At 37.3% G+C, this 18,468-nt stretch overlaps 2 protein-coding genes across 5 annotated transcripts; one reads left to right on the top strand and one right to left on the bottom strand.

Moving 5' to 3' along the window:
* The first annotated feature begins 1,268 nt into the window (after positions 1-1,268).
* Positions 1,269-3,771, top strand: LOC105044791 (LOB domain-containing protein 15). Of its 4 annotated transcripts, none has more exons than XM_073256942.1 (3): positions 1,269-1,409; positions 2,064-2,313; positions 2,399-3,770. In XM_073256942.1, coding segments are annotated over exons 1-3 (645 nt in total). In that variant the 5' UTR covers positions 1,269-1,407; the 3' UTR covers positions 2,792-3,770. The 4 variants fall into 4 exon arrangements, with proteins under 4 accessions (XP_073113043.1, XP_010921102.1, XP_073113044.1 ...); XM_010922800.4 differs by lacking the exon at positions 1,269-1,409 and adding an exon at positions 1,426-1,739 and having other exon boundaries at positions 2,399-3,766; XM_073256943.1 differs by lacking the exon at positions 1,269-1,409 and adding an exon at positions 1,790-1,809 and having other exon boundaries at positions 2,399-3,768.
* A 10,419-nt stretch (positions 3,772-14,190) lies between these two features.
* LOC105044789 (peroxidase 4) lies at positions 14,191-16,306 on the bottom strand. Its single transcript, XM_010922799.3, has 4 exons — positions 16,028-16,306; positions 15,744-15,935; positions 15,467-15,632; positions 14,191-14,799 (listed from the first exon to the last, which is right to left on the bottom strand). The coding sequence occupies exons 1-4, from the start codon at positions 16,238-16,240 to the stop codon at positions 14,408-14,410; spliced, it is 963 nt and encodes a 320-aa protein (XP_010921101.1). The 5' UTR covers positions 16,241-16,306; the 3' UTR covers positions 14,191-14,407.
* Between the last annotated feature and the right edge of the window lie 2,162 nt (positions 16,307-18,468).

Below are 18,468 nucleotides of genomic sequence, written 5' to 3'. Positions count from 1 at the left end.
AATTTATATTTAGTTGCTAGACTAAGTGATTGTTTTCTTGTGAAAAGAAAAGAACAATTTATGTCTCTTGATGGACTGAAGACAAGCTGCAATTTGTGCTTGCACTGGAGATCTGATGGAATGGATAAGTATTTTGAATCAGTTTTAAGAGGAAGAAATGCTGTTAGATACATGCATGGAGCATCTCCCGTGGCAAGTCAATTAATTGAGAAGTAAACCCATGACTCTTAATTTCTGATAACAACAGTTCCCAGCTCTGAATGTTAAAATCACTATCAATGACAGCACACTTAGAAAAAGCCAACCCAACTACCTTAAATGTGTAATCATCATCTTGGTTCCCATTGAAGCATATGTATATGCCTTTCTTTTTGTAGTCCACGTTAAGAATCTGCATTATATTTTTGAGGGAAAGGTCTGTGTGCGTTATATTGACCATGTTTACTGGATGTCAGATGATTTTAGCATTTCATAGATAGATCAAAATAAATTTATCTTTGTTATTCATATTTCCTACCGATAAAGTTGATTTATTTATCCAAAGTAAAAAACTGATTCAAGTATTATGAACATTGAGCTACTCGTTTACATTTAGTCGTGTTTAATCGGTTACTAGGCATTTTTTTTATGATTAGCCAGGCAAGTTCTTACAAAGGAAAAAAGAAAAAGAACAGAAAAAACAATGCAAACTCCCAATCAAAATTCATTATTATATAGACATCTAGCTTGTCGATAAAGCAGCATCAAAAAGAAAGATTATTTTGTTGTGTAATGGTTTCTGTTCTACATAGCACGCTAAGCAACAATTTAAATTGCACTCCATGTGATATATACGATGTTCTTTAAAATGGTTAGCACTTGATACAAAACGTCTAAGTTTAAATGCTGCCCCACATGAATTGATGCCCCAATAGTCATTTCTTTTTCCTTTTTTTTTTTGGACACATGTCTAGATAAGCCACAGTGATATATAGTGGTCACAAAATGACAGCGTCCAAACATCATTGGACAACCACTCAACTATCTAATTTGTTCTCGTATCGTTTTGCACCTGAGAATTTTGTTTCATGCTGTGTATTCCTTGCATCATTAAGATATCAATGCTCTATTTTTGATATAGATATCAACCACCACCACTTCAACTTAGCTAACCCCGTTGCCTTAAACATCTGATATTTGCTACTTAGGACGAAAATTTCTCTATCCTCATTCTGGGGACAAGAAGGGTGGTTTTTAAGTTAGCTAAATGGAAAGAACCAAACAAAAAGCAAAGAGAACTTTTAGGACTCCCTATTGAAGATTCTTGACAAGCCAAACCCTTGGTTTGATCTCTTAGAAAAGTCAACATCTGAAGGGATTCCACGTGAGCAAGCGGTGCCAGAGCTGGCATTCTCTAGAACAAAAAAAATGTAACTCTAGCACCCCTTCTCTCTCTGTCTCTCTCCCTAAACCATCAATTACCCTCTGTCTCTCCCTTTTCTGCAACCTTCATCAGCTGTAGGGGATCCATTACTGAGCAATAAGAGCCAAATGCATGCATTTCGTCATTTCTCTATATCTTTCTACCTTTTTCTTTCTTCTAAGCTTCCTCTTTTGTGGTCATCTATGATAGCAGCTTAGGCCTACTTTCCCCTAAATAACTTGCCTTCAAGTACTCCTTTCTTTCTTCATATTCCATCTCTCTCTCTCTCTCTCTCTCTCTCCATTGACAAGGAGCATGCCTGAATGTCCACAGCAAGGTAAGGAACAGAGGGAAGAATCTTCTCCAGAAATAAGAAGAGTCAAAACCCTAAGCCTATGATCTTCTTTGTGGGTATCTTTTATTTCTTGAGCCTGGAAACCTCGCAGACTTGACCATCAATCTTTCATCTCATGAATAATCTCAAACTAATTCACAGACCCCATACCCATAGTTTTACCATCTAGATGGGAAACCAGAAATCTAACCTGTATCAAATTTAGTTCATGGGCGTCATAAGATATACCAAAGCCCTAACCCTAATTCCCTTTTCCCTTGACATCCTCTTAACTTTTGTTTTATCCCTTTCTTGGTTGCACCACAGGGAGAGGGCTGATGAAGTAGGCAAGAAGATCAAGAGGGAACCCGATGTTCCCGATCGCATGGCACGCCGTCACCTGCTAGGTCCGGTGGGAGCCCTGAACACCATCACTCCATGCGCCGCTTGCAAGCTCTTGAGGAGGCGATGCGCCCAAGAATGCCCTTTCTCTCCTTATTTCTCCCCTCATGAGCCCCAAAAGTTTGCTTCAGTTCATAAAGTATTTGGTGCAAGCAACGTCTCCAAGATGCTAATGGTAACAATCACCTACTCGATCTCCCTCACATCCATATTAAATTCCTTGGTATATATCTATCCTGCTGATTCTTATACTTAATTAGGAGGTTCCCGAGAGTCAGAGGGCCGACGCGGCCAACAGTCTTGTCTATGAAGCGAATGTGAGGCTGAGGGACCCTGTCTATGGGTGCATGGGGGCGATCTCGGCGTTACAACAGCAGGTCCAGGCCTTGGAGGCGGAGCTCGCAGCGGTGAGAGCTGAGATATTGAAGTACAAGTATAGGTCTGCTGGTGCTACCGTCCTCCCCTCATCTCATGCTGCAGCCCTTCTAGCCTCCTCTGGGGAGGTCTCATTTGGTGCACCGCTGCCGCCCATCGCAGCTCGAACAGCCCCTCCTCCAGCTCCTGCTTCGTCTTCTTCCTCCATGTACACCGCTGCATCGAGCTCCACGGACTACAGCTCCACCACAAATGAAAATGTTCCATACTTCGGCTAAAGACTTGGATTTTATTGAGTCATGAACCATTTGGAATAAAGGAAGAAGGAAATATTGGTTGGCTGGAGGACTACCATTTGGATTACAGACTTGGTTGATGGTTAGAAGCTCATACTCACCTAGAACTTGTTAAATTGTGCGTTTTGATTATCTGATGCCTTAGATTTCTTCCACTGTTTCTTTTTCCTTTCTTTTTCCCTTTTTTTTCCCATCTTCCTATCTGTCATGATTCATGGACATAAATTTTGGAGTCTTTGTATCTTATTCCATATGTGAGCGATTGTTAGGAAATTATTAGTTAAGCTTTGAGGTATCTTTCTTCATGGAAAAACAAAATCCATAATTTTTGGGCATATAAAATATTTTGTGCATGCAGGTGATTTCAATATTTTCCCTAAATTTGTCAAGTAAAATTCTAGTCTTTTATAAATAAAGAATGGAGGTGGGCAGGTGACCTCCTTGCACGTACACGCGTGCGATCTAGTTGACTGAAAATGGATCTGGGGTTTCCTCACATGTTTTCTGTGCCCTAAGATCTCAAAGTTCTCGCATTAAAGAAAAGGAGACAGAAGGTACGACTGCTTTGATTCTCCCCACGTAGTCAAGAAGCTTCTCAGGATTCGGGCATGGTTCGTCATCCCTTTGGGAATTTGCCATGTTAACCCCTTCGGAAATTGTAGTGGAAAAGAGAGAGGCTAGACAAGCCTCCCACTCTCGAACATTGGTACGTTGGACAGTTGGAGGCCATCTTTCTCGAATTATTTTCACATTACAATACTAGTTTTGCTTGATACAGTTGTATCATTTCTGGAAATCGAGTAAAAATTATCTCATATGTAATTAATTAATCTTGTTTAAAACTCTTCATGCATTCTGCAACGTGGCGAACATAGATATTTTCTACGTGCGGAGGAAGCGTGTAGAAATTGCCGCCATAGCACCAAATTTGTAGGCCTTTATTTTCTCTTTTAGAGCCATGTCATTCTGCAATACATGGTTGCACGCCTTAAAACAAGTGATACACCAGGTGACACCAAATACAGGTGGAAGCAAATACAGTGGATATATGTGGTCTTGCATCATACTGTATTTTTTTTATTTTTTTTCAAAGAAATGGTCTTTGTTTTATTGGTTGGTCCAATAACTTGACAGCTGTCATAACACTAAAGCTAGATTAGCGTGTGGAATATAACTTTAGTGCTATGCAAATGGAGAGAAGACATTAGATACAATACACACACACAAACACACACACACACACACACACACACACAAACATACATATACATATACACATACAAGTTACATGTAGAGAGGGATGTCAACCATAGTTATAATACCTTCAGAATTATTAAAAAAATTCTTGAATCACTCTCAATTTTTCTTTTGACCAAATGATTCATTGAATTATTCTCCAAAAATGAATCAATTTAGAGTTGTTCGATTATTCTCGGATTATATACAAATTTTTTGATTTACTCACAAATTATTCTTGACTAATGCAAGAAGCTTGTGTGTGCTACAAATTAATATATTAATGGTAGAGAAAATTTGTTTGCTATCATTTGTTCTTTTTTTCTCTACTTTTTTGTTGTCTAGATTTTTTTTTTTTCTTTTTTGGATGATTTTTTTTAAGGTCTTTGAACTCTGAATCATTATATCTAACTGAATTGTTTTCAAATGTTGAATTTATGATTATGATACCAACCATCTGAGTGTAAGCTGGTAATTGGCGGATGGTTTTTGGTGATTTCAGTAGTAAGTATGTTTTCTTTTTTTGAAAATAATTGGGAGGGAGATCCACCCGATTCATTAGAAAAAAAGGTGTTATGTACAGTGTATAATAGCATATTGGATTACAAGACACTTATTACAGACGTTTGTGATCATGCCTAAAATCCCATGCAAAATGCCTACATAGTGACTTGTAATATGAGAAAATCATGTGATAAAGACTGAAGACTATAGATTATGATGTTTCCATTTCTCTCTTTAACTTCTATGGTCCGTTCATGCTCTATTTGAGAGCTATAAGAGCTCTGTCTATTCTAGCGGTCACAGCATGAAGGCAGTTCGGCAAGCATGATGAGCAGAACAGAGTAAGTGGCATTTGGTAGAAAAGCTTCAAGATTGAATATTCTTCTATTTCTCTCTTTTTATAAAATCTAACAAACAGATCCTACCACCGTGTTCCATATTTGAGGGCTGATGGTGCTGAAAATTATTCGATTATGAGAATGATACTGAAGGTTATTTGCACCGCTTTCAGCAGTAAGTATTTAAGCTAAGTATGCAAGGTGACCTTTTCATTATATTTAAGCAAAACGCTTGTCGAAGTGCTGCCGACCTGACAAAATCACAGGTTGGATCGGGTTTGTTATAATTAATTGGTTCGAGTGAAGTGGAGGAGCTTCATTTCATGCGTCATCTACTCATTTAATAACCTCCAACACATGGCCATTAATCACAGCCTGGAGGCCGAGGTTATTTAACAAAACTTTTTCGTGCTGCAGCATTTGGACAACTTCGATTAGAATTTTAGACGTGACATGAAAACAAAACCGGGTGTCTGTTGATTCTAACGGAAGACAAATTGATCCTTCAAATACACTGCAAGGGTCTATTTACAATCTTAGTGGGTGCATATTTTATTTTCAAAAGCGTATGTACGTGTTCATACGCCATCAGGAGCTTGAGTGAAGCGGGGGGGAAAAAAACTGACTTGGTTCTTTTTCTATCTTTCAGTTGGCCAGCGTGTCTCAACGTCCAACTGTGCAAACTGGATGGAGCTAAGCAGCATGCTCTGCGAGGTGTTGCCGCACCTACGTCGATGCACATTTTTGTTTTTTTACTTTTGTTGGATCATCTAAGTAATTGAAAAAAAAAAAAATGGTGCACAACATTTTGACACCATCACTACTCCAAAACATATGATTCACGCTGATCATTACATTTCATATTGAACTATTTTGATCACTATGAGTATTGATTAGATAAGATCCACTGCATTAAGAAGCTTAATCACGTATCAAATTTTAAGAAATCATAACTTGATCATACAATATCCGATTGAAATGATCTCTTTTATTTTGAAATTGAATATTTTTTCAAGATCTACAATTTTGAACCAAATCCTAAAGGGATTAAATTAGACCAAAATTTTATTATTTAGATCTCGAAATGCACTGATCAAATCGAAACTTTTCTTTTTGTGAAAGATTTTGATCAAAGGTTATCTTTCAATTCGTGAAGAATTAGATAGAATGATAAAATATAAAGTTAATGTAAAAGTCGGGATCTATCTCATATAAAATTTTAATATTTTTTTTATAATTTTTTTATATTCATTATATTTTTTTGAGATTTTTTTTAAAGCTAAAAAGATGAGTTTAACTTAAATTGTTCGAAAATAAATATTTTTTTGTAAAATAAAAAAAAAAATCTGATCCAAATTATGCAAACACGGATCTCACCATTATAAATAAGGGATATGTACCTTAGTTTTTTAATATAGAGAAAAAAAATAAAAAAAATTTGAATCATATTTTAAAAATTTTTTTCTACTCTTATTTTTATTTGTGAGATTCGAGTTGAGCAAGTTTAAAAAAAATCTTTCTTCTACTCAATTGGATCAATATAGATATTTGTAATTATTTATTTTTATGCGGCTTGTATCAATTAATTTGCGACATCCAAATATAATAAATTAAATATAATTATTTATTTTTTTGCAGCTTGCGTTGATCAGTCTTCGACCTCCAAATGTGATAAATTAGATGCAGTGAATGATGTACAAACATATGTTAGATATATAAGCCAATTCAAACGCTAGAGTCAGCAATACTTCTTTCACTTTTTTTAAAATTATTTTTAGTTTGAGTGTTGAAGCGACATAATTTTTTAATCCATAGATTTGCTGTTCAAAAAAGTACTTCCACGATCGGGTTGGCCTTGCGTCCCTTCCAACACACACTAACACACATACATGAAAAATTAAAAAAAAAAAAAAAGCAATGAGAAGAATAAAAAAAATTGAAAAAGAAAGAAAAAAAAGAAAACCACCTTCGGTGGGGTACACAAAATGTCACGGTTTCGACATGTTTCTATGTTGGATATGTAGCATCTCTACTAGCTACCTCACATGTGCATGGCGTATACATTTTTTTTCCTGCAACAAATTATACACGTATGAGTGGTGTTAATTAATCTGTCGGCCAACGTATAACAGGTGCCAACACTACAAGAAATTTAATTTTTTATGATAAAATTTTTTATCATTAAAATTTATTTTTTCGTCGCTAAAAATATTTACGATAAAATATATCATCGCTAAAAATTTGTAGAAAAAATCTCATAGTAAAAAGCCTTAGCGACGAAAAGATTTTATTTCGTCACAAAAAATAGTCAACCTAAACAACGAAGTAATCGCTGTATTAGCGACGAAATAATTTTGTCGCAAGAGCTTAAATTTTCGTCGCTAAAATTACAACGAAAAATAATTTCGTTGCAAAATTTTTTTTTATTTTTTAATTTTTTTTATTTTAATGATGAAAATTGAATTTCATGACAAATATTAGCGATGAAAATAATTTTATCGCTAAATATAGTGATTAAAAAAAATATTCTCTTATTTTTTGCGACGAAACTTTTCTTTCGTCGTAATTTTTTGTGACGAAAAAAAAATTTCATCGTAAAAAATGATGACGAAGTTTTTATTTCGTCGCAAAAATGGCAACGAAAAAAATTATTTTGTCGCAATAATTATGATGAAATAAATTTTCGTCACAATTTGTGTGACGAAAAAAAATTTTGTCGCAATTTTGGTGATGAAATATTTTTTTTCGTCGCAATAATGGGGACGAAATAAAATTTCGTCGCAATTGTGTGCGATGAAATAAAAATTTCGTCGCGATAATTGCGATGAAATAAAAAATTTGTCGCAAAAATATAATACTTTTAGCGGCAAAATTATTTTTTCGTCGCAAAATTAGCAATGAAATAAAAAATTTCGTCGCAATATATAATAAAAATTTTATTTTTTGGATTTATAATTTTTTTTGTGACGAAATTAATATTTCGTCGCTAAATTAAATTTTGGATAAAAATTTTAATTTTTATTTTTTTATCAAAAAAAATCTACTCAAATATAAATTCTCAGATCAAACATATTTTACATAATAATATATTAACACAATAGAAATATTCTAATTCAAAATACCAGTTCCAAGTAACAAAAAGTTTCATAATCTTCGTTGTCATATACAAAAATATAAGTCCATACACCATTTTAAATTTAAAAAAACTATAAACTAGGTATGATCTGGCTCGTTGGCCTCGTTTCCTTCTCCAGGCGTCGATCCCTGATCCGATATGTGTCGCAATGATGGTGCAGAGGCAGCATCATGTGACTGTAGAGGTACTAACTCAGAAGCATTAATACCGAGCCGTCCCGCCATCGCAGCCACTATCCTCTCGAGCGTCTGACTACGATTCATCCAGTAACTAATCTGATCTTGCATCATGCTCATGGATGTCCTAATTGTCTCTGGCACCGATGCATCATCAGACCGGCCGGATGACGAACTGCGTGATTTTTTGGACCGCATGCTATGACCAGATCCTAGCTGCCGTCCGAGGACGGTATCCAAAATCGTATCATCTGTCATCAAACAAACCTGCTGCGATCCAGTATCATCATCAGATCCGACCTCCCTCGTCGCCTGCTCTCTCAATTGTAACATTTTTTCCTTCACAATAAACCAAATAAAATCATAAATTTGTTCAAACTCTTTAAAAGTATTCAAAATGTAGAGTAATGATACTTACATGATGCTGCCTCGCCTCCTCGGTCACGAACTCGCCACTCTTATTTTGATAGAATTTAGCATAGGCATCGACTCCGGATAGTCCCTATTCAAACAAAAGAAAAGAAGAAAAAAGATATCAAAATAATATAAATATTTAATAAGAAGTTACAACGTATGATTACAAATATAATTACGTACAATCCTCTTCATTTTCTATGCAAAAGAGGCACTTCCTTACGTGTGAATAGAATCAATCTTACTCCTATTCACCTTATTCGCCTCCGATCGTCACTATAAAATACATACAATTATAACCACTAAAGGGCATAACAAAATTAAAATAACTTGAAATACTAGACATACCTGATTTCCAAAATGCCTCATTTCCAAAATTCTTACATAACCACTGCCAATCGTCACTAGACCCAGCCCAATTTCTGTATGGCTGGGTCACAGGATCAATCCCCTTCGCCTGCAGCTCATTACAGTATTTATGAATCCTACATCGCCGATCTCTGTATCTATTTGCAGCCATTTTGAGAATACATGCCGTCACTTCTTCATCGGTGCAATCCTTGAAGTCAATATTATCCTACACAGTCATCATATCAAAAAGCAAATACATGAAATTATTTATATAATAAAAAATTTATTTATATAACCAAAAATAATATGGATCATGTAATGATATACAAGACATCCAAATTTAATTCTTACCTTGATGTGAGAGACTAGAGCATCATGATATCGAGGAGCTACATGCTTGAAACTTTCAGTAGCCCACGAAAAATGATTCCACATATACAAGCTGATCTCATTTGCAACGATACTAGCCTTTGTGCCAACCGGATGATCTCGAAATATCTATACCTTCGGCTTTTCATTGTGCGTATGCACATATTTTTCCAAAACAAAACCCCTACTAGGACCATGCACTGCACGTCGATGCTGTGTTCCTGCATGTAAAAATTGGTGAAACAAACATATATCATGTATCACTAAATATATATAACAAAAAAATATATATGGTTTATAAATTGATAGAGATGTACCTGTAAGGAGATGATGCTATTCCTACATCGACGACATGGACAACGAACTTTTCCATCTTCTCTAGTATGATTGGGTGCCACATTTATAAAAAACGTCACCCCCGTAATATATTCAGGACAGAACTTATCACGCAATGACATCCAACCACGATCCATACCTACATATTTATGATGTAAACTATACAATCAATTTTATGTAATAATAGTTGACTGACGCCTTATATCTCCTACCTATAGGGTGATGGTCCTATGCCATTCAGGAATGTAAGAATTTAATATTGTAATATATGTCTTCTATACCAAAAAAATTTCGACAGTATTTCGACGCAGTTCTCTAGATACACAAGCATTAAAGTTATGCTATGTATCCAGAGAACATGATCGAAAATACCGACAAAACTCTGCGATGTAGAAGCACATGTGTTGCAATATTAAATTCATTCACGTGCCCAAACTGTCTACGAGGATAATTCGAGAATAGTGTGTAAAGCACCAATATTTTTTTCATAAAAAAAATATTGGTTTATGCACACTATCCTTGAACGAAAATTCTAAGGCTTATAAATTTGTTATGCTATAATTAATATATTATTATTATAATTATTTTTATTTTTAAAATATTTTTAAATCATGACTAAAATTAATTATATCAAACAAATAATTATATCTAACATTATATCTAATTATTAAAATAACAAATAATTACTTCTAATGGCTAAAATTAATTGAGAAAAAATTATTATAAAAATTAAAAAAGTTATTCTCATCTTTAACTCTCTCCTTGAATCCGACAGCTGTGCAGTGACGGTGATGGCAACCGGCGATGGTGACGGCAGCGGCGACGGCCCTACAAAACCAGACAAGTCAGGTGTAAGAGAGGGAGACAGGGAGAGTGACAGAGAAAGTGAGGAAGGGAGAGTGAGAAAGAAAATGAGTTTAGGCATTGAGAAAGAGAATGAGGGAGGGAGACAGGGAAGGGAGGGATCGACCGGCGACGGGGAGGGACGGGTCGATCGGCGGTGGGGAGGGAGGAAGAGTGAGAAAGAGAGGAAGGGACGGGAGGCGGCAGGCGGCGGCGGCGGCAGGCGGGGGACGGGAGGCGGCAGGGCGGGATGGGGGTCGAAGCGACGGTGACACCGCGGAAGGGGGCAGCATGGGCGAGGCAGAAGAGGGCAGCACCGAGCTGCTGGTCCGACGGCCGGAGGAGGGATCGGACAGGAGGGACGGGGAGGGAAGGAGGGAGAGGAGGCGAGAGAGGGAGAAGGAGGCGGAGAGGAGGGAGGATTCGAGGGAAGGAGGGAGGAGGAGTCGGAGAGGAAACGGAGGGAGAGGGAGACGACGGAGGCGAGGAGGGAGAGGACAGGCGTGAGGTCCTCTGTGGCCTACTCTTCTTCTCGGAGGTGGTGGGGAGGGAGGGCTCGACAGCGACGGAGAGGGAGAGAGAGAGAGGATGGTGGTCGGGAGGGAGAGTACTTACCGGGAAGGATGATCGACGACCGACGACCGATGACTGGGGAGGGAGGACTGTCGCCGGCGATCGAGGAGGGAGAAAGAGTTTGGCGACCGCGGCGGCGTGGGCAAAGGAGAGAACAAGCGAGGTTTATTTTGAATTGGAGCAAATTTTTGCCCTATTTCAAAGTGCCCTTTTTTTTAATTAAAAAATATTTAGCGACGAAATTAATTCGTTGCGAAAAGTAAATATTTTGTCACAAAAAAATATATTTTTTGCAACAAAAATTATTTCGTCGCCAATGATAATTTTTTTGCAATGAAAATTTAATCTCGTCGCAAATATAAAAAAATTATCATAAAAATTAATTTTTTTGCAACGAAAAAATATTTCATCGCAAAAAAATCAAATTTTTTGCGATGCAATTATTTTCGTCGCAAAAAAAAAAAATTTTTAGCAACGAAAAATTTTTCCATCGCCAAAAAAAATAATTTTTTGTGATGAAAAAAATTTTCGTTGCTAAAGATTAATTTCTAGCAACGAATATTAAATTTTCGTCGCAAAATATTCAATTTTTTTCAACAAAATAAAATTTAGCGATGAACTAGTTTCGTCGCTAAATATAAATAAAATTGAGCGAAAAAGTCCTTATTTTTTACAACGAAATATTAATTTCATCGTAAAAAATAAAATTTTTTTACGATAAAATTTTTTTCATCGTAGAAAAATATTTTTTTACTATGAAAAAAATATTTCATCGTAAAAAAAATTATTTTTTGCAACGAAAAAAAAATTTCATCGCTAAAAATTAACTTCTAGCAACAAAAATGAAATTTTCGTTGCAAAAGATATAATTTTTTGCAATAAAATTTTTTTCATCGTAAATATCTGATTTTTGAAGATAAATTTAAATTTTATTATAAAAATTTAATTATTTATAATAAATAAATTTTATCGTTAAAATTTTATCGTTAAAAATTAAATTTCTTATAGTGCAAGTTTTGAATGGGACCAACCTGATATGCCGTTTATCAAATGAAACCCATAGCTTTCCTCGTTCACATCACTTTGTCCCTGCAATATTGTGTCACTTCTCTCATTTAATCATAGCAACAGCTCCGTTATATATCTTTTAATTATATTTCACAACTCAATTACATTATTGTCCCACTGACCATCTTGCGAGAATCAGGCATCCTTGACTGATTAAAGGCAATGGATAACCTCTCGGGCACTTTTCAGGGAGAGAGAGGCGTGAAGATTCTGACCTTATGTATGGTTTGTGGTCTGGAAGATAAGTTTACGGAGCACACAGTCCTGCAATATCCTAGGACAAGAATCATTTGGAGACAGATGAATGATTACTCATGGAAGACGAACACTGATCCGTGGTTGGTGTTTTTCCTTGGTTTGATTCCTTCAGAGTGTGACTGACAGATTGATTATGGTTGATGGATGGATGACTTATATTGCTTATCAAATTTGGTTGTTAAGGAGCAGCTTTGTCTTCGACGATAAGGTGATTCCTGCTCATTGGGTACTGGAGAGAGCGATCTATTTAGCCCAAGAATACTGCTAGTTTGACACTGCCAGTTTGTCCCTGGACATCCTCAGTCTCTAGAGCTTCCTGGCTGCTCCGACAATGACCTGTAGGGTTCTATCTATTTCTTGGAAGCCCCCACCACCGAGGTTTGTTAAGGTTAACTTTAATGGCAGTGTCAGGGATGGGAGGAGTGGATCGGGCTTTATTATCCATGGTCCGGATGGGAGACTTTTGATCGCTGGTGGATCTCATCTTTTTGAGCCTTTGATTCCAGCGATGGAGCTTCACGTCATTTGGATAGATGTCACCTTTGCCAGGCAGTAGCTTCATGTGGAGAGAATTTTTCTGGAGGATGACTCTGCTACTATTATTTCTTGAATTTAGGAAGATGCTAGGCAGTTCGAGGGTCATCCGCTTATTTGAGATGTCTGGATCTCTTTTAACCAAACTGTTGCAGTGCGAGTCCGATATATCTATTGGAAGGCGAATACTGCAGCAGATTGGGTGGCGGTTTTTGTTGCTGAGGACTCCAACGATTGGCTGTGGAGATAGGATGATGACTGTCTGCTGGTCTTGTGAAATTTTGTGTATCTTAACTTTTTGGACTGGTCTCGTATCAAATTAGTGTGACCGTCCACTTGTACCAAAAAAATGGGCAATGGACAACCTAGATTTTTATCAACGTAGGATGGTGATTGACTAGGTTTCCTGCAGTAGTGCTGGAACATTTGTATGTTCTTATTAGTAAAGATTTGTTTTGAGAGAAGCTTTGGTGAGCCTAATCAATTTTACTAAATAAATGAAGGAATAACTAATGATTTATGGGAATTAGACATTTTTTATTTTTTTTACTCTTTTTTAATTGTTTTTCTGTTGTCGAAGAGAAGTATATTAACTGTACTGTCTCATATGCTCGAACAATTATCTCATACAGATTCATGTATCAAATCACTTTGAAGTGAATTTGCATCAATTCATGCTTCACCTAATACCAAATCAAACCTCAGGCGGATTTGAATTTTTGAACTGAACTATAATGGCTAAAGTAAGAAAACCTGTAACGTTTAATGCTCCTGGAATAAATAATTAGAGAGCAATGTCATGAAAATAAGAAATTTTTAAATGTTGCTTTGTTATATTTACCATCCAGGACATTTTTCTTTTTCTCAGCAAACAAGACGCGTCACTTGATTATCTTAACAGGCAACCGGCCCAGTTGGGTAACATATATAAAGGACCAATGGGCCAAGAGCAATAAAAGTAAACCAGGCCCAGTGTATCGGTGGACTTCAAACGTACCCAAATATTTGTCCACCCTAGTCGTCCGCATCAGACTAATCTTGTTTTTTTTTTTATATGTCAATCTTTAGAGTTTTGATGTGATCGGATGCACTTTCTGTCATAATATTATTAGTAATAAGATGTACTTTCCGTCAGGCTAATTAATACTTGTCTGGGCTGCAACGGAGATTAATCTTTACAAAAAAGTAGTTCGGCGTTGGGGGAGAAATTGGAGCTAGAAGACAGCTTTGAATCAAAGAAATAAATAGCCAAAATAAGATACTTACTTTAATTAATGATCCTTACATCATAGACCATGACAGACGAATCCAACAAGCAAGCCAATGCTTCTAAAACTAAAACAGGGAAGGAAACTCTCGCAATAACACAGACACACTTCACCAGTACCATGTCCTCAGATCATAACCTGGTCAAAAACCATGACGTTTATTACTGTTACATAGAAAAGTCCATGCTTTCCCCTTAATTAATCTTCCTGCAGTTCTTCCTGATCTCTCCTTGGGACCCTGTGAGAGGGCTGATGTCTCCCATCTTGATTATGGCTGCGACAAAGTCAGAGCTGAACTTGCTCGGATTGGTGCTGTAGGTGCTGACCAGAGAGTCTGTTGAGCCTTTGTTGTATAGTTCTTGGTCAGAGTGGAGCAAGCCTTCCTGGCTGACAAGGTTCTTGTAGTAATTGTTGTCGAAGACGGTCGGAGTTTGGAGGTCTAGAGGTGCCAAGTTGTTGTCCCCGTTGCCGGAGGTGCTGGGGCAATTCGCCTGCCTTGTTTTAGCAAATGAACTATTGATATCGGTGTCGTTGTATATGTGAGCCCTAAAGGATGTGCATCTTGCTTGGCCAATTGTATGTGCACCTGTTTAAAATAGCTAATTGATCAGAAGAATAATATAAAAGAAATACATCTTTTTTTGAACTTTAAATGTTAATCCAAAATTGTTAGATATAATTTTTTTCATTCTTGATTTTCATGAAATTTTACAGCTACTTTTTTTAAGGAAAAAATATTTCTAATTAAACTGCAAGCAGTTGGAAAAGGCCAGATAATTATAATTATGAAAGAAATTTTATAGTTAGTTCAGATAAAAAATAAAACTAAATTTTATGATTAGTTATTTCTCTTTTTTTTTTTTTTTTTTTTTTGCATATTTTCTTACAACTTGAACAAGCAAGTGCAAAAGTAAAAGTTGAAATAAATGGTTGATTTCTTTATCAATCAGCTATCCACCAACTCTTGTGACATGGAATCACAATGCAATTTCTTTTTCTTTTCTTTTTTTTTTTTTAATGCAGGGAAATATGGAACTACAACAAAATAATATTGTTTCTGGGGCAGGGAAGTACACAACCACTCCCAACCTGGGGGCAGAGGCCAACCAATCACAAGCATAACCTTTTTTGACCAAAGGACATGCACCACGCAAGAAGTGGACAGGGAGAAAAAAAAAACGTAAAGGGGACAAGAAACTCTTTGCTACGTGGCTGCAGTTGTGCATCTACGTGGACTTAGCTAAAGGCCATACCAGCGAGTGCAACCATCTCGTCGGTGGAGAGACCCTGAGCCGAGAACTTAGAGATGAGATTGCTGAGGCTTGAGGTTGGAGGGGGAATGTTATTGTTGGCTGCAGACAAGCTTGCTGTCCTTGCATCCCTTCTCCCCAGCTTCACGTCCCAATTTGGCCCACCAAGCTGCAAACCATCCGACATATACGATTAGAAATATAGTCTAGAATCAACCATTGATGCATAAAAAACTACTGCAAGCAAAGAGCATAGGACTAGCAGAGCATGGCAACTCACAATGACCACAGAGTCCCTTGCAGCGACCGCCAAGATGTCGGCACACGACACAACCCCTGGGCATGCCTCCTCTACTGCAGTCTTTATCTTGTCGATGACATCGAACCCTCTCACAGAGTTTCTGTTCGCGTTTGCGGTCTTCTCACCAGTGAAGCTTGATGTGTCATCTAGGAGCAATGACCCATCACACCCCTACAACAAGCATGCACAATTGTTACCAGTGAATGCAAGTGTATCGCTTATCTACAGGCTAAATTGCTTTAGAGAATATATAATTCAAGTACATTGACGAAGCAGTCATGGAAGAAGAGGCGAAGGATCGAGGCACCCATCCGCTTCTCGCTCGAGATAGCGGATTCGATGACCGGCTTAACTGCAGAGAAGAGATTTGGGCAGGTCTTGGAGTAATAGTTAGTAGACAGCTGGGCTGAGGAGCTCCCTAGGAAAAGGAGCACAAAGGTTAGTGTCACAAAAGCCATGGTGGAGCAAGAAGCCATTTCTCTATTGGTTATGTATGTATAATGGAAGGAGAGACTATGTTTGGCTTGTGAGGAGCATGCCAGATTTTGGGACATATATATATAGGAGTGGGAGGGAGGGTTGCTTGGCAGGTGTCCTGGTTCATGGCACTATCTAGGAGCCTAACTGTGGAACTTCTGGCTGCATGGGATCAAGGGGAGAAAAGAGGCATTCACATTGATATGTTTGAAAGTGCGTACATGGTCTATTTTCGAAATAAAAAAGCGGAAAAAAAAACGTGGTTAGCTTGCTGTGGAGGAGAAAAGTTTGTCAAAAGATGGTGGCCCCTTTGTTCCTCCATTGAAGAACAAGTGTGAACATTTTTCTCTGAGGGAAATGTCAAGGGATCTTGAGGCCAACCAACCTGGATGATATATCTGGCTCGAAGTCTCTAACACTTAAAGGAACCTAGAGTTGGGCTAATTTTAGCCGTCTCATGTGGATTGGATCATGGAATTAGGGGAGGGTAAATTTATTCAGGAGCTGCCATGTATTGAGGTCTAATTGGTACATATTTTGAGAGCTACAAGTCATGTGAATTAGGTCAATATATCTCAAACTTTGCCCATCTGAGGACAGAGTGGCTACCTTTTTGTTTCTTTCTTTCTTTTTCTTTTTTTGAGACATGTGATGGTGATTCTCCTTTTGAAGTATGAACTCGAAAAGAAACAGAGTTCTGTTTGTCTTGCATGAAATGTATTTTGGATCTTGGTGTTAAATGAGTACTCTTTGTTTTTTATTTGTTTCAAACGAACAGAGAAAGATCCACCTGCACTATCGTTATCTAGGTCTTGTTAATTGGATAAACCATCCAAGACTGAATCAAGACCTCTAAGCATATAGCACAAAGATGCGACCACCAGGGCAAGCCTCCATTCATTGGTATGACAGTATCTAATTGTCCTCCATGATTGCATAGGATTTGGGAAAGAGTCATTTCTTTGTTCCAAAAGTAAGAGTCGAGTAACCGGAAGAATAATGAGCTTGTTCTGATGGGTGCGAGTTGTATCTTTTACGTGAAAAAATGGTTAATTTTTTTCGTAGTGTGAACCATTGATTGCATTTTGCACAGCTTTCAAAGCATGATGTCTATCTCATGTACTGATCAGTGGAAGAGAGAGATTGAAAGCTTTGAAAGCTGTGCAAAATACGATCTAATATTAATGTCACAAAGAAGAACAATCATTCTTTTATGCAAAGATACAATAGGAGCTTGGCCCATAAAGGGCTCGTTCAAGTTCATTTGATTGGAAAACAGGGTAGCACCTCAAGTCAAAGGCACATGTTAAGGCTTCCTTTTTTTTTTTTTTTTTTTTCTTTTTCTGTCAAATGAGGGGAAAAAAATGGGCTTGATTATTAACAAGCTATGACCCTCAATTTGTAATGATAAAAAGGAGGCAAGATAGATGAGCTCGAGAAGAGAACGAGCAACCTGGTTGATCCCAACCTCGACACATGGCTTGTATCCAGTGGTAAACTTGTTTGAGCCAAGAAATGGTCAGCAGTCAATTTATGGTGCATGGTTAGGTATGCAGGTTGGTTTTATTTGGCACCTGCATTCGGCTCAAAGTCTTCGTACTCGGATATTATTACTTGTCATTTTCTTGCAGACTGAAACCGTGTTGTTGAATCGTTTCTCAACTTGGTAGTTTCCACAGCTATGAATGCCTTAAATTCTGAGAAACCTAATCCACCAAAATGTCAAGTGGCAACCACGGGCCGGATTAGAACTACTAAACGTAAGCCAAGAGATGAAGGGGACATGGTAGTAGGACGGTTGATGTCTTGACAGGGTTAGGTGACTGCTTTTAATACGAGCAGTGATGAAAGATTTTGCAAATCTATAACTGCAAAAAGTTGTGAGGACTCAAACTTGGAACAGTTACCAACGTAAAGATTAGTATGCATCTGCCCATCATTCCGATCAAATTCGAACTTTCTTTTAATATTATTGACTTGTTGATGGAAAGCCATATGGCATGCCTAGTCCCTCCAGAGATGTGGATCCTTCAAAACTCCTAATGTTGCCATAACCTATGTTTTTGTTTTAGTCCACCTTTCATAAACTATTTTGTTTCAGAATCTAATAATTATTCTAATCCTTTCTCTTATAATCTATGAGAGACTCTTGTAGGAAGGGACTGTTCCTCTGTCAAACTTACTAGCTATGTTACCATGTAGCAAGGGCCTGGCTACACACCAGCTA

This window comes from Elaeis guineensis, chromosome 5, assembly GCF_000442705.2.
Source record: "Elaeis guineensis isolate ETL-2024a chromosome 5, EG11, whole genome shotgun sequence".
Lineage (NCBI taxonomy): Eukaryota > Viridiplantae > Streptophyta > Magnoliopsida > Arecales > Arecaceae > Elaeis > Elaeis guineensis.
This window is presented reverse-complemented; position numbering and strand designations above follow the sequence as displayed.